The 15,602-nt window shown below is 35.8% G+C and overlaps 1 protein-coding gene across 4 annotated transcripts in view; it reads left to right on the top strand.

The window, feature by feature from the left end:
* Positions 1–15,602, top strand: part of FNIP1 (folliculin interacting protein 1) — a 122,424-nt gene that overhangs the window by 52,174 nt on the left and 54,648 nt on the right. For all 4 annotated transcript variants that reach the window (XM_060415623.1, XM_027969957.2, XM_060415624.1 and 1 more), the window contains exons 3-6: positions 8,964–9,098; positions 12,676–12,776; positions 13,038–13,112; positions 14,012–14,100. In XM_060415623.1, the coding sequence (XP_060271606.1) occupies positions 8,964–9,098; positions 12,676–12,776; positions 13,038–13,112; positions 14,012–14,100 (400 nt within the window). The remainder of the gene's footprint in view (positions 1–8,963; positions 9,099–12,675; positions 12,777–13,037; positions 13,113–14,011; positions 14,101–15,602) is intronic.

Here is a 15,602-nt window from a genome sequence, read left to right on the forward strand (position 1 = left end):
GCTGTTGTAAACAGTGCTGTGATGAACACTGGGGTACATATGTCTCTTTCAGTTCTGGTTTCCTCGGTGTGTATGCCCAGCAGTGGGATTGCTGGGTCGTATGGCACTTCTTTTTCCATTTTTTTAAGGAATCTCCACATGTTCTCCATAGTGGCTGTGCTAGTTTGCATTCTCAACAACAGTGTAAGAGGGTTCACTTTTCTCTACACCCTCTCCAGCATGTATTGTTTGTAGACTTTTTGATAGCAGCCATTCTGACTGGCGTGAGATGGTCCCTCATTGTGGTTTTGATTTGCATTTCTCTGATAATGAGTGATGTTGAGCCTCTTCTCATGTACTTGTTGGCTATCTGTATGTCGTCTCTGGAGATATTAGCTAGACTTACTGTAGAGGTCTTTTCATAATGCATACAACCGCTGCATCATCATTATGCCATACATCTGAATGGAATGTGATTCTGTTCTCACTTATATGTCAGTTTTTAAAATATACTGAAAAACACCACCATGTTGGTTGTGGGAGGAATGAGGGAGAAGGAAGTGTTTGGTGAATTCAGCCAAAATGGTTGAATAGCTGAGTAGTGGGAGCCAAAGGCTTTGACTGTGTGGATCACAATACACTGAGGAAAATTCTGAAAGAGATGGAAATACCAGACCACCTGACCTGCCTGTTGAGAAACCTGTATGCAGGTCAGAAAGCAAGAGTTAGAACTGGACACGGAACAACAGAGTGGTTCCAAATAGGAAAAGGAGTATATCAAGGCTGTATATTGTCACCCTGCTTATTTAACTTCTATGCAGAGTACATCATGAGAAATGCTGGGCTGGAGGAAGCACAAGCTGGAATCAAGATTGCCGGGAGAAATATCAACAACCTCAGATATGCAGATGACACCACCCTTATGGCAGAAAGTGAAGAAGAACTGAAGAATCTCTTGATGAAAGTGAAAGAGGAGAGTGAAAAAGTTGGCTTAAAGCTCAACATTCAGAAAACGAAGATCATGGCATCCGGTCCCGTCACTTCATGGGAGATAGATGGGGAAACGGTGGAAATAGTAGCTGATTTTATTTTTGTGGGCTCCAAAATGACTGCAGATGGTGACTGCAGCCATGAAATTAAAAGACGCTTACTCCTTGGAAGGAAAGTTATGACCAACCTAGACAGCATATTAAAAAGCAGAGACATTAGTTTGTCAACAAAGGTCCGTCTAGTCAAGGCTATGGTTTTCCAGTGGTCATGTATGGATGTGAGAGTTGGACTATAAAGAAAGCTGAGCACCAAAGAATTGATGCTTTTGAACTGTGGTGTTGGAGAAGGCTCTTGAGAATCCCTTGAACTGCAAGGAAATCCAACCAGTCCATCCTAAAGGAGATCAGTCCTGGGTGTTCATTAGAAGGACTGATATTGAAGCTGAAACTCCAATACTTTGGCCACCTGATGTGAAGAGCTGACTCATTTGAAAAGACCCTGATGCTGGAAAAGATTGAGGGCAGAAGGAGAAGGGGGCGACAGAGGATGAGATGGTTGGATGGCATCACCGACTCAATGGACGTGGGTTTGGGTCGACTCCGGGAGTTGGTGATGGACAGGGAGGCCTGGTGTGCTGCAGTTCATGGGGTCGCAAAGAGTTGGACACAACTAAGTGACTGAACTGAACTGAGCTGAACTGAGATGCCTAAGAGTCAAAGTTGTAGCTGGTCAGGCAGACAGTTGAAATCTAAATCTAGCTGCAAATGTGATAAGCATGCCATCTTTGTATTTAGAATGCTAATAGTTCAGCAGAACTTGGCTAAGACTTGACAGGTTGACAATGATTGATTAATTAATACTCTTCATTATTTCTTTAGCAAATATTTATTGAAATTTTTTGTGTGCTTCTTGATGATGTTCCATTGAATTGCAGGATATGACCTCTTTACTGTTTCTCTTGATTAATGCTATTCATTGTGTTTCTGTAGCATTCTTCCCTTCTGTTTTAAACATCGCTATGAATCTTCTTTTCATGGTGTTTCTTGAACCCTTCCTGTCCACCTTTTCTGAGATGATGCTTCATTAGTCTGATTAGTCTTCTATCTCCTCTGTTGGTTAGCTCTTTTTCTTTCCCTGCAAGTCTTCACAAAGTCTCATTACCCAACACCAAATATGTGATTATCCTTCTACTTTCTTGTATATATGACCTGTCTTTTTGTGTCTCTGTCTTTCTTTTTTTTGTCCTTGTCAGTGTGTGTTTGTGTCTCTTAGTTTCTCTGCCTCACTGTCTCTCAGGCTCTCCTCAGTGTCTCATCTCAGTCTCTCCTTTGTATCTCTTTGTATCTCTTCAGTATCTCTTCTTGGTCTTATCTCTGAGTCTCTTAGTCTCTATGTTTCTCAGTCTGTCTACTGGCTCTAATCTCATACTATCCATTCAGTCTTCTGAAATTTTCTTATAAGCCTGCTTCTTCTTTTTGAACTTTTGTCTAGGCTCATCAGTGACTGGAAATCAAACAGCCTTGAGTACTTGCAGTCTCATTTGTTTTATATATCCTCATCTTATGTGCTGTCAACCTAGATGAAGATCTACCCTGTTTCAGGTTTATTTTATCACAATTTTATGAATCCTTTCTGATTGTTCCAGGTATATATCTTTTCTCCTACATCAGAATTCTCATGGTCCTTTTTTATATTGATAGCCTTTCATAGACTTCTGTGTCATAGCTGTATTTGTTTTTAAATTGCAAAAAAAAGTAAAAAGTTTGTCTGTTATTCACTTTTGTTTCCTAAACTGTACCCTGCCTCACATGTGTTAATTATTCAGTACATATTTTTGATCAGCTTTAATTATAAGTTCAGTTCAGACACTCAATCGTGTCCAACTCTTTGAGACCCCATGAATCACAGCACGCCAGGCCTCCCTGTCCATCACCAACTCCCCGAGTTGACTCGAACTCATGTGCATCAAGTCGGTGATGCCATCCAGCCATCTCATCCTCTGTCGTCCCCTTTTTGTCCTGCCCCCAATCCCTCCCAGCATCAGAGTCTTTTCCAGTGAGTAAACTGTTCCCATGAGGTGGCCAAAGTATTGGAGTTTCAGCTTCAACATCAGTCTTCCCAGTGAACACCCAGGACTAGTCTCCTTTAGGATGGACTAGTTGGATCTCCTTGCAGTCCAAGGGACTCTCCAAGAGTCTTCTCCAACACCACAGTTCAAAAGCATCAATTCTTTGGTGCTCAGCTTTCTTCACAGTCCAACTCTCACATCCTCCAGACATGACCACTGGAAAAACCCTAGCCTTGACTAGACGGACCTTTGTTGACAAAGTAATATCTCTGCTTTTTAATATGCTATCTAGGTTGGTCATAACTGTCCTTCCAAAGAGTAAATGTCTTTTAATTTCATGGCTGCAGTCACCATCTGCAGTGATTTTGGAGCCCCCCCCCCCCCCAAAAAAAAAGGTCTGACACTATTTCCACTGTTTTCCCCATCTGTTTCCTATGAAGTGATAGGACCAGGTGCCATGATCTTCGTTTTCTGAATGTTGAGCTTTAAGCCAACTTTTCACTCTCCTCTTTCACTTTCATCAAGAGGCTTTTTAGCTCCTCTTCACTTTCTGCCATAAGGGTGGTGTCATCTGCATATCTGAGGTTATTGATATTTCTCCCGGCAATCTTGATTCCAGCTTGTGCTTCCTCCAGCCCAGCATTTCTCATGATGTACTCTGCATATAAGTTAAATAAGAAGGGTGACAATATACAGTCTTGATGTACTCTTTTTTCCTGTTTGGAACCAGTCTTTTGTTCTGTGTCCAGTTCTAACTGTTGCTTCCTGACCTGCAAGTAGGTTATAAGTTAGGAAGTTTATTCAAAATCCTATAAATACTTTCATGAAGATTTTATATATTCCTTTTGAACAACAGAGAGCATGTCCCCCCCCTCCCCCCGATTGTGAGCTGATGGAATCATTAAGTTTTTTTTTCATCTACTGGGGAAGAAAGCATTAAATTATGAGTTCTGTATAGGCAAAGAGTGTGATGTAAATGCTAATTTTGAACTTTTTACACGACATTTGGGTCTGTGCATAATGATGAGATAGTTTGGGCATCAGCAGCTTCCTGATTATTGTCTTAAAATGCTGAAATAAAATTTTATTAATGTATAACTTTCTCAGAACATTTATTCATTCCAGCTCGGTTATATTCTGTGACAAATGAGTCAGGTATTCAGTGGATTTAATCCAGAGAGTTCAAGTGTTTGTAAAAGTTTATTTTTATTTTTTTACATTTGATCCTCAGACCTTATTCATCATCTAGTTGAAATGTGAAATTTATTGAGATGTGGTTTCTTTGAACACTGATGTAGGCAGATGGATCAAGTGTGATTTGATCATATGCTGGTATCTTTATCCTGGACATTGTTTTTGTGTTAATAATCTAATGCTTTTTTACATACTGCCAGTGAAGTTGCATTGTAACCCATGTTTCAGCCTTCACATTCACAGGCTCATATTATCTTTGGAAAGGTGAATATAAATTTTAACATGTCAGAGTTTTGCACACTGAAATTCTACAAGTGCCAATAGTAGAATCGTAATTGTGATTCCAGATTTAGAACATAGGATTTGGTTAGGTTATTGAATCTTCTTCAGTGTTGATATACAGAAATCAGTGAACTCAGTATATGCAAATAACTTCCAGTTGGAAGTATGAAGGGATCTAAGGCTCCATTTAAAACAGCAGTTTTTGAAAGTTCCTTTTCATAAACTTAACAAAATCTTTATGTTTAAAACTTTAAGTCTGCTGAAGTACATAAAAGCTTGAACAAATCAAAAGGCAAAATATGTTTCTCGGTAATGTACTTTTGGTTATAATGTTGTCTGTTCTAAGTTGCTTTTTAAAAAATGTATCTCAATAAAAATACCAACCTTAACTATTAATATTATTGGTGGGTGGTCATTTCTGGAACTAGGCAGCAGATTCTAAAGTTCAAATGGAAAAAAAAATAGCAATAATAGGTTGGAAAACTGAAAAAGACGACTTGTAAGGTTGAGTTAATTCTATCAGATTTGAAAAATACATTATAAAGTCTCAATAATTAAAACAGTATTTTATTGGAGCATAAGTAGGCCAACAGACTAATGGAAATAAAAGATCAGATAGATTAAATCCATGTAGGAATTTAGTATATGATAAAGACATCCTTGAATCAGTAGGGTAAAGATTAATAAATGGTATTGGGATAATTAGCCAGTTATAAGAGAAATCAACTTAGATTCATGTCTCAAGTGTATCAGACATTTAAATGTAAAAAATAAAACGAACATTATCAGGAAAACATGAGTTTCTATGTATCTGTGTAGTGGAAAACACCTTTTAACTATTATTCAAAATGCAGAAGCCATAAGGAAAAGGCTTGTAAATTTGACAACCTGATAGAAAAGGAAGTAACTTGGATGATGAACAAAACAGAGTAAAGGCAAACAAGCCAAAAAGGAAAAAGCCTACCATAAGGAAAATTAAAAGACAAATGATACCCTGGGAAAATACTTGTATGGGATATAAGACCAGCTGGTAATGTTTCTATATAACGAATTCCTGTAAATCAAGACAGGGGAACTGCTCAGTAGAAAACTGGAGTTCACGTACAGATGGCCTTCCATGTTCAATGAGATTCTTCCTCTTTGTCATAATAAAGGAAATGAAAAGAAAAACTGTATCGTGGTTTTAGTGCTTTTCTTTTAGATTGGGAAAAACCCAATTATTAAGTGACAGTACCTTGCTGTTAAAGTAAATGAAATGATATCCATGGAGGATAATCTGGCAGTATCTACCAAAATTTTATGTATTTATGTTTTGACCCAGCAGTTCCATTGGCAATGTCATCAACAGAATCCTGGTTAAATAAGCTATAGTATATTTCCACACTGGAATACTATGCAACTGTATTTAAAACAGAAAGAATGAGGAAGATTTCTAAAGACAGATGAAATGATTCTCTATGATATTAGTGGAAAATAAAGCAAGGGCAGAACTGAATCACTTTTTCTGAAAGAGAAGAGGAAAAAGAATATGCTTATATTTGAAAAAAGAATACTGGAAGAACAATAGTAAACCAATAAAACTGATTTTACTTACCAGCAGTGTACGGAGAGGGGAAAAGGGTAGTTAAAGACAGAGTGGGACCTAGATTCCTTTGTGTCAATGAAAATTCAGTTAACAGTCAAGAAGAAATAAAGAGAATTTTATTTGAGCCAAATTGGGGATTTTAACCTGGGAGACAGATTTTCAAAAATTTTGAGAATTGTTCCACTGCTCAGCTCTTACACATTTTTGAGACAATCATGTATCATATTGGCAAGTTAAAATTATAAATAAACTTCATCAGAGATTTTTTTTAGAGTCAGGTATGAATGCATAGAATGAGCCTTTAGTCAGTGTGATCCCCTGTACAAGATGAGAAAGAAATAATAATCTTAAAAATTATAGTGCTGGCATCAGAAGAAAGGGACTGTTTTCTCAAAGGTTGATTGCATCCTCCTACCTTGAGGGAATCTGGTTAATGTATAATGCAGATACACATTGAACATTGGGAAAGGTATTCTGTATGTAAATTCTGACTTAGTTTCATTATCCTGTTGTAGAGAAGATAAGATATTGTGCGTAGATATATACGTAACAGCGTGCTCTCTCTCTCTCTCTCTCTCTCTCTCTCTCACACACACACACACACCCACCCCCCCCCCCCCCCCCCCACCCCTTTCTCCCATCAACTTCCCAGCTATACAGTATCTTTTCTCTTTCCTATTCTGAAGTTGTAATTTTTTTGAAACTAAACAGCAGCCACTTCATTGTATGGTGGTCTAGTGAGGGGACATGGCATGGTAGACATTAACCTTCTAGCATCAGAAGTCATGCTTTAGTCTTGGAATTCCTGTACGTTTGTCCCTTTCTTGCCTCTAGCAAATTGCTTTTTGATTAAGAGACTGGACATACATAGTTACCTCAGCGTGGAATGTCTTTCTTGCCTTCTCATTCTTCTTTCAATTTAACTCCAATGCTTTTTTGTAGTCCCAGTTTAAATGTCACTTCCTTCATCTGCCTAGATTAACTTAAGTTCTTTCTTGGAAAGTTTATATAAACATCGTTGCTCTTTAACATCTTCATCTGTAAAATGGGATTAGTATTAGTACCTACTTCATAGAATTGTGAGGAATAAAAGAGTAGATATATGTAAAACAGAATAATACCTAGAATAAATACTAGGTGCTATATGAGTTAGCAGTTACTATCATTATTGTTACTGTTATTAGACATATTTGAAATATATATTTAACTATACTAATTTGTCTGGCTGTTTGTTAAATGTCTCTTTCGCCTGTTAGATTTTTAGTTCTACAAGGAAAAGAACTGTTTTATTCACTTCTTTTGTCTAGTACTTGGTACACACAGTACTCTACTACTTTTGTATGTGTGCTAAGTCACTTTCAGTGGCGTCTGACTCTTTGCGACTCCATGGACTGTAGCCCACTAGGCTCCTCTGTCCATGGGATTCTCCAGGCAAGAGTACTGGAGTGGGTTGCCATTTCCTCCTCCAGGGGATCTTCCTGATGCAGGGATCAAACCCACATATCTTACGTCTCTTGCCTGGTAGGCGGATTCTTTACCTCTAGTGTCACCTGGGAAGCCCCCAAAAGTGAAAGTGTTAGTCACTGAGACTGTTCATGGGATTCTCTAGGCAAGAATACTGGAGTGGATTGCCATTCCCTTCCCTAAGGGATCTTCCTGACCCAGGGATTGAACTCAGGTTTCCTGTATTGCAGGCAGATGCTTTACCATCTGAGCCACCAGTTTTGTTGACTGATAAATGGTGGTTTGCAATAGTAGATAAGTTAGGCCAGATGGGTTTGAAGAATGAACAATTGGTAAATGTGATTAACATTTCAGTTCTTTTAGGAGTATCAAGGACCTTGGTGGATTGCAACTTTGGTAGTTATGAGTACTGAAAGCTCTAGAACCTGTTGTGGAGGGATAGGAAAATAAGATGAATAAAGCAAAAAATTGAAATACAGTCTTCTTCCGTACTAGACAGTACAACCTTCTGGTCCTAACCTCAGCTCTTACTGAAAATATAACTGTCCAGTACGTGGATACATTCTTATTTCAAAAGTTTAGACTTACATATATATGTGTGTGCTCAGTCACTTGGTCATGTTTGTCTCTTTGCGTCCCCATGGACTGTAGCCCTCAGGTGTCTCTGTCCATGGGGTTTCCGAGGCAAGAACACTGGAGTGAGTTAACCATTTCCTTTTCTAGGAGAGCTTCCCAACCCAGGGATCAATCCCATGTTTCCTGCATTGGCAGGCAGGTTCTTTACCACTGAACCAACAGAGAAGCCCACATCTATATATGTACATATGTTAAAATATGTCTCCATTGCATTTCTCTTCAGATTCCTACATCTTCCAAATTTGTTTCCATAAAAATATGTTACTTATATTAGCTTATAATGGATATATTGTTATATTTAAATAAATTTACAAATACTTAAGTTTTCTCCTTTTATTTCCAATATGGGAAAATACTGGTAAATATATGTCACATAAACAAAACATGCCTTTGGGATTCTAAACAGTTTTTAAGAGCATGAAGAGGTTTTTGAGATCAAATAGTTTGAAAACTGCTGCAGTATATAATTAAGTCCCTAGCAGTGAGCATCGTGTAGACCATTATAATACAGAAAATTTCTCCTGGTTTAATAGTTTTTATGAGAAAAATACAGTAAAAAAGAACTCCACAAATATTATCATAGTTATGAGGTAAAGAATAGAAAACTGTTCTGGAGAAAATACAGTAAAATGCAGTTAACCGTTATGATGTAGATATATTATTTTACATTATTTCATCCTTGGTTTTTCTAAAAATTTTTATACTGTAATTTAATATGGTGGAAGATATGTTAAAATATGAACGGGAGTAATGTCTCCATTTCAGAAGCTCTGTAGTGACGCTCAAGTTAAAGTCTTTGGGAAATGCTGCCAGCTGAAACCTGGAGGAGACAGTTCTTCCTCTTTAGACAGTTCCCTGACTGCATCTTCAGATGTGAAAGACCAGTGTCCTAAGTATCAGGTAAGATCGCTGATGCCATTTATTTATTTATTCACAAGTATTTTTGAGTACCTACAATATGTTGTGTATCATCCTCGGGACTGAGGATATAACTGGGACTAGTCCTTACCCTTCTGGAGCTTGTAGTATAGCTGGAGAGACATATTAAATAAGTAAGTTTATGAACTTTGATAGGATAGGGGAAGTATAGAGAGCTTCAGGCACAGGTAGCCAGGGGTATTTGCTCCTCTTTATTTCCCATTTCATATTTTTTAGACCACCAGAATCATTCCTTACTTTATGTACTTTTAAATTACTGAAATATTAAGATAAATATAAAATAATAGAGTTCAGCTTTGGTATGAAATAAGTTTTCATTTTTGAAAATTAGTGTGGCTCTTCTTTTAAAATATAGAATTAACCAGCCAGTTGACTACATAAGGAACTTCTGTATAAACTTACAATTTAGCGACTAAACAAGAACAAGTTGTTTTATTTCACATACGATCAAACTAAGCAAATGTCATCTAATGTGAATTTATTTGTGTCATTCAGGCTTACATGAATGAAACACAGGTATATTATATTTAGCAGTACTAAAATAGAATCCTGGATTTTTAAATTGTTTATAGTTAGGTAATTGTGTCTGGATAGAAACTAACCCTTATACAATATCAACATAAATGGCATATATGAAAGTGATTTGAGTCATAAAAATCCAGATATTACGAGGTACTACATAGTTCTCTCTGCTCTTTTCTGTTCTTCTTCCATCTTAGGTATGACACCCTAACAAGTTCTTAATAGTGCTGTGCTATGTTATATAGGATCATCATACTTACACCAGTTTGCAAGTTTTCTCATTTGATCAATTGTAGAAACTTTCCTTTCTTTCTAATGTTATGCAGTTAAATATGAGTATTAACAAATGGATCCAGATAGTAGAAACTCTGAAGCAGTGTGTGATTGTAATTCTCATTTTGCATTAAAAATTCCTAAAGTTTTTTAAGTACCGATTCCCAGGTCATATGTCCAGATGTTTTGAGAGTAGGTTCATGGTCTTGGAAATCCGCTTTTCTTTTTTTTTTTTTTTTTAAGCAAGAAGGCATTGAATTATTATAACATATAGTTCACTACACTTGATAAAGTGTTATTTCAGGTAAGTAGAACATCATCTTTGATTTATAGGGTATTACAGATTATTGGATTCAGCAATGAGTACTTACAAAGAATTGACCTTTCAAATAAAAAAAACTTTCTAAAAAACATTATTTTCTTAATTATAACCTTAATTATAGATTATGACACATTAAAATATATAACACATCAGTGACAGTCATGATAACTATTTGGTATGTATTAGAACAGGTAGAGAGAACCTTTGATAGCAAGCTATTGATACCTGGTTTTATAAAATTTAGGTACCAGTTAGTTTTTACTGAATTTTGCCTCCTGAGGATTCTTTTCTACTTTTGTGTTAAAATGTATAAATGCTTTGATATTTAAATTTGTGTAGCTTGCTTAATATAAGAAATACTATTTTTAGTCAAAATAAAATGTATTAGATGCATTGTAACAGAAATGAGCTTGTAAGAGAAAATTCTTATTTCTCTCGTTATCCAGAAGCAATTTAGGTTGCCAAGAAAGATTGGCATTGTTGATCTTAAAAGAAAAACAAACCACTTCATCATTTAAACAATTATTCTTCTCTTTCTAAACTGTTCTTATTTCCCAAACTTCTGTGCCTGGAAAAAAAATGTTGTCTTAACCAAATCCCAAGAATAGATGAGTTGCTTCTTTTAGTAACCTAGGTGTATAAAAGTGACTTTTTTTCCTTAAAAAATAACTTTGTGCCTTTATTAAAACAAAGTTAAGACTACAGCACTAAGAAAGAAAAAATGTCAATGAATGTATAGAAACAAATATAAAAAATAATATGTATAATGAAATGGATTGCTGTTTGAAGATGTTCTTAAGAAAGATGACGGAATGTAAATATACAGATTTTTGAACCCAAGGCAGGTAGTAACAAGCAAAAGAGTAAAAGAGAATCACATTATATTTATTCCCTGGCTTCCACTTGTAAAATCGTGGTCCTCATCATTTTATTGTTATCTTCAGAAGAATCTTTTAGTTATTTTTAATAACTCCTCTAATTTTTGATTTCCTGTGGTAGAATGGCTTAGTGAAATTTGTGCATGATCCTTATTTGCTATCTTAGTTATAGGTCCTCTTAGTTATAGGTCCTCTTAGTTATAGGTCCTCTTCCAGTTGTTTTATTATATAATTGTATTGGTTAGTAATTGCATTGGGTCATCCTGTGAAACAGTGATTTTCTATATATGGCAAGTCTGGAGAGAGGCCATCTAGGCACGATAATGTATGGGCTTCAGGATGGCCTCAGAGACTGATGCTTGCTTATCTTTCTACTTAGAGCTAACAGGTACATACTTGTTGGCTTCTGGTCCTCTTATAGCATCTCTATCTACAGTGATTTCTATTTATATTCCATTGACCAGGACTGTGTTGGATGCATATAAATGGATAGTTCTGAAAGCTACCACTATAACCATTGGTTTAACTCTTTGAATATAGAGACCAACTCTAAACCTTCTATCTGCATGGGAGGCTCTGAAATGCAATTTTTTTTCACTTGGGCACATTGCTTCCCTGAAACAAATTAGACTTCAGAAAATAAGAAATAAGATATTTGGTGGGTTGTTGGGTAACTAGTAGTATTTGCGATAGTATCTAAATAGTAACCAGTGCCTGAGTCAGTTTTTAGATTTTTTGATTCCTATGAGGACAATTAAAGAATAATTGAAAGAAATAATTTTAAAAACAGAATTCTTTATAAACAAGACGTTCTGATGTTTAAAGTAAATGTTTTTTAAAGAATGCAGAATATGTCCAAATTACCCTTTTTGTGATTGCCTGTTTTTGCATGGTAGGAATGATAAAATCTGTTCTGCATGTTCAGTGAATTCTGCTTCTTGTTATCTGTCGTGGAGAAACATTGCATATGCATAATATATGGTTAAGGATATTTGAGCATTATTTGTAGTAGCAAAAAACAGAAAGTGACTTAAATACCTGTCAGTATGTCAGTAAGGGGAACTGGCTTGGTAAACTGATATTTTCATATAGCAGAACACTATGCAGCTCTTAAAAAGACTCTGTGTGTAACAGTATGCTTAGATCTGTAAGACAGTGTAAAATGAAGAAAATTAAGCTGCAGAGCAATATATATATACAATGTCAAATAACTTAAAAAAAACACTGTGTAGAATAACTGCAGCGAGAGCTGTGGAACTCTGTGTGTGCTCAGTCGTGTCCAGCTCTTTGCGACCATATGGACTGTAACCTGACAGGCTTCTCTGTCCGTGGTATTTTCCAGGCAAGAATACTGCAGTAGGTTGCCATTTTCCCCTCCAGGTATCTTCCTAACCCAGGGACTGAACCTGGATCTCCTGCGTCTCCTGCAGTACAGGCAGATCCTTTTCCACTGAGCCATCGGGGATAAATTTTTAATAAAAATTAGTATTTGAAATAGGTTTTAAATTCAATGATTTTGTTAATGTTTATGCTTGTTGTTCAGGGTTCTCGGTGCTCTTCTGATGCCAATATGCTTGGAGAGATGATGTTTGGCTCAGTAGCAATGAGCTACAAAGGATCCACCTTAAAAATTCATCAGATCCGGTGAGGGATTTTCTGATTTTTCTTAATGAATCCATTTAAAAATACTCAGTTTTTCTTAAAGATGGGAGAATTTCTTATAGCCTCCACTCAGAGCATGCCAGATACTCAGTTTATGATGTTTTATGGGTTTAATGCTACTTCATGGCTGTTATAACCATGCTATAACATCTCTGTGACTTAAACATTTTTATTTATAATAAATTGAAGAGATCCTTGTGTTTCAGTTTTGATTTCTGTCTATCCCTCTCTTTTTCTTCATAGTTCCCCTCCACAGCTCATGCTCAGCAAAGTTTTTACTGCACGGACTGGCAGCAGCATCTGTGGAAGTCTCAATACGTAAGTAGTTATGGGTGAAAGGAGAAAGGAATTGTTTAAGATCTGCAAAGTATGAAAGCTAATAAGCTGCTTTTAGGACTGCAGCGTCAATTCAGATTTTCTTCTATCCCTTAAGTTTGAAAGTTTAATGGAAGCCAGATTTTCCGTTCTAGCTCTATTGAAACATACCATGATTCGATACAATTAAATGTTGCAGAATAATTACCACCGTAGCCTTCGCTAACACTGCCATTGTCACATAATTACCGTTTCTTTTTTCTATGGTGAGAATTTTTTAAGATTTACTCTGTTAGCAGCTTTCCCGTATTGATAATGTGTTGTTATTAGTTAGTGGTACATTGACTCCCAGAACTTGTTAATTTTATAACTGAAAGTTTGTACCCTTTGACCATTATGTTCTCTTTTCCATTCCTCCCAGTCCTTGGTAACCATCACTTTTTCATGTTTTTTTTTTAATTTTTAAATGAAAATAAGTTTAAAATTTGTATTTATTTTAATTTTTTGGTTGTGCCTCATAGCTCCCAGTATGTTAGCTCTACATTCTGCAGGAACAACTATGTTGTTGCAAATGGCAGGCTTTCCTCTTTTTTTCATGACTGAATACTAGTCCAGTGTCTATACACACACATAAACATGACAGTCTTTTTTATTCATTCATCTGTTGACAAACACTTGGGTGTAACTGTATTCCAGTAAAATTTAATTTATAGAAACAGGCAGCAGGCTTAATTTAACCCTCATGCTGTACCCAACCCCTAATTTAAATGACTAATTTATAGTACTGATAGGGAAACTTAAATACAATGTTTTACACTTAAAATTTTATTGAGGTATACAAAGAATTGCCATTAAGAGCATAAAATAAATTTGGTATTCATTTTTTTCCTCCTTCCCCTTAGGCTTCAAGACAGTCTTGAATTCATTAATCAGGACAACAGTACATTAAAGGCCGATAATACAGTCATTAATGGACTACTTGGAAATATAGGTAAAATGGTTTTGTATGTTTTAAAAATCTTCTTACTAATATAGATCTCTTAGAAGACCAAAGGATTTCAAATATTAGAAGTGGAAAAGGGATTTAAATTGCAAGTTTTATAATATTTGTATTATTTGAAAAATATAGTTTTCTTATATTTGAAGTTAGTGTTTATTTTGTGTCTGAAAAAAGGGAACAGCTGAAGAAATATCTGATTTGATTTTTGTTTTTAATTTTGATGCGTCTTGAAAAGTGCTTTTGTTGGGGTAAAAAGCCCTTACTAGTTCTCTTGAATAGTTCAGCTGAGGGAGACAGGGATTATACTTTCACCCTTCCCTTTTCTACAACCATATAAAGTAATTTTAAAATGGTGCTTGTCTTTGTGACTTGTAATTCAGATGAGCAGATATTCAAAATTTGATGTTTCTTAAGAGATTTAGTAGCTCATTTGGTAATTTGGTTAGTTTGTTTTTATTATTTGAAAGTGAAAGTCTCTGAGTCGTGTCTGACTCTACCACCCCATGACTTACTGTAGCCTGCCAAGCTCCTGTGTCCATGGAATTCATCAGGCAAGGATACTGGACTGGGTTGCCATGTCCTCCTCCAGGGGATCTTCCCAACCTAGGAATCAAACCCATTACAGGCGGATTCTTTACCAATTGAGCCACCAGGAAAGCCCAGGAATACTGGAATGAGTAGCCTGTCCCTTCTCCAGGAGATCTTCCCGACCCAGGAATTGAACTGGGGTCTCCTGCATTGCAGGCAGATTCTTTACCAACTGAGCTACTGGGGAAGCCATTTGTTATTTAAGTTCAGCATTTTAAAGAGACAAACTATTTCTAAAGTATCTGGTCCTTTGTTGTATCTTACAAAGATCAGCTAAATTACTTCTGACCATATTTCCAGTGCATAAAGAACTGTAGTGTGTCAGAGTAGACAGCAGTTAGCATAGGATGAATATTTTCCTCATTCCCTGTTTAGTAAAAACTTTTATTTGTAATTTCAGTCAATAGATATCATTTATACGTATTAGTTGAAAAGTTTTTTTCTCCCAACTCTAACATTATAGCATTATATATTTTTAATAACTCATGTTCATTCAAATAGCAACCGTTCATTAACTACCTACTGTGGGCTAGTTACAATGTCTGGCATGTGATTTAGAAAGCATGCATTTTATAGAAAAATAGAAGTTCTACTTTTTCTTAACTCGATTATTTCATTCATTTTAATAAAGTAAAAATATGACAGAAGTGCTTTTTTAAATAATTCGACACTTTTCAAAGTTAAAGGGGCTTATTAAAAGCTGTTTAATAATACAAATCCATTATCATGTATAAAGGTAAAGTACACCATAGATGCTAGATATACTCAGCTTTTCTGTTTTAATATGGAATACAAAAGTAATACATTTAACAAAGCATAGACTTTTTCATGAATAGCTTTTTCTTGTACATTCTTAATTGAATCAAGGATCTTTGAATATCATTTCTTATTTTCTTTAAATTTTC

This window comes from Ovis aries, chromosome 5 (genome assembly GCF_016772045.2).
Source record: "Ovis aries strain OAR_USU_Benz2616 breed Rambouillet chromosome 5, ARS-UI_Ramb_v3.0, whole genome shotgun sequence".
Lineage (NCBI taxonomy): Eukaryota > Metazoa > Chordata > Mammalia > Artiodactyla > Bovidae > Ovis > Ovis aries.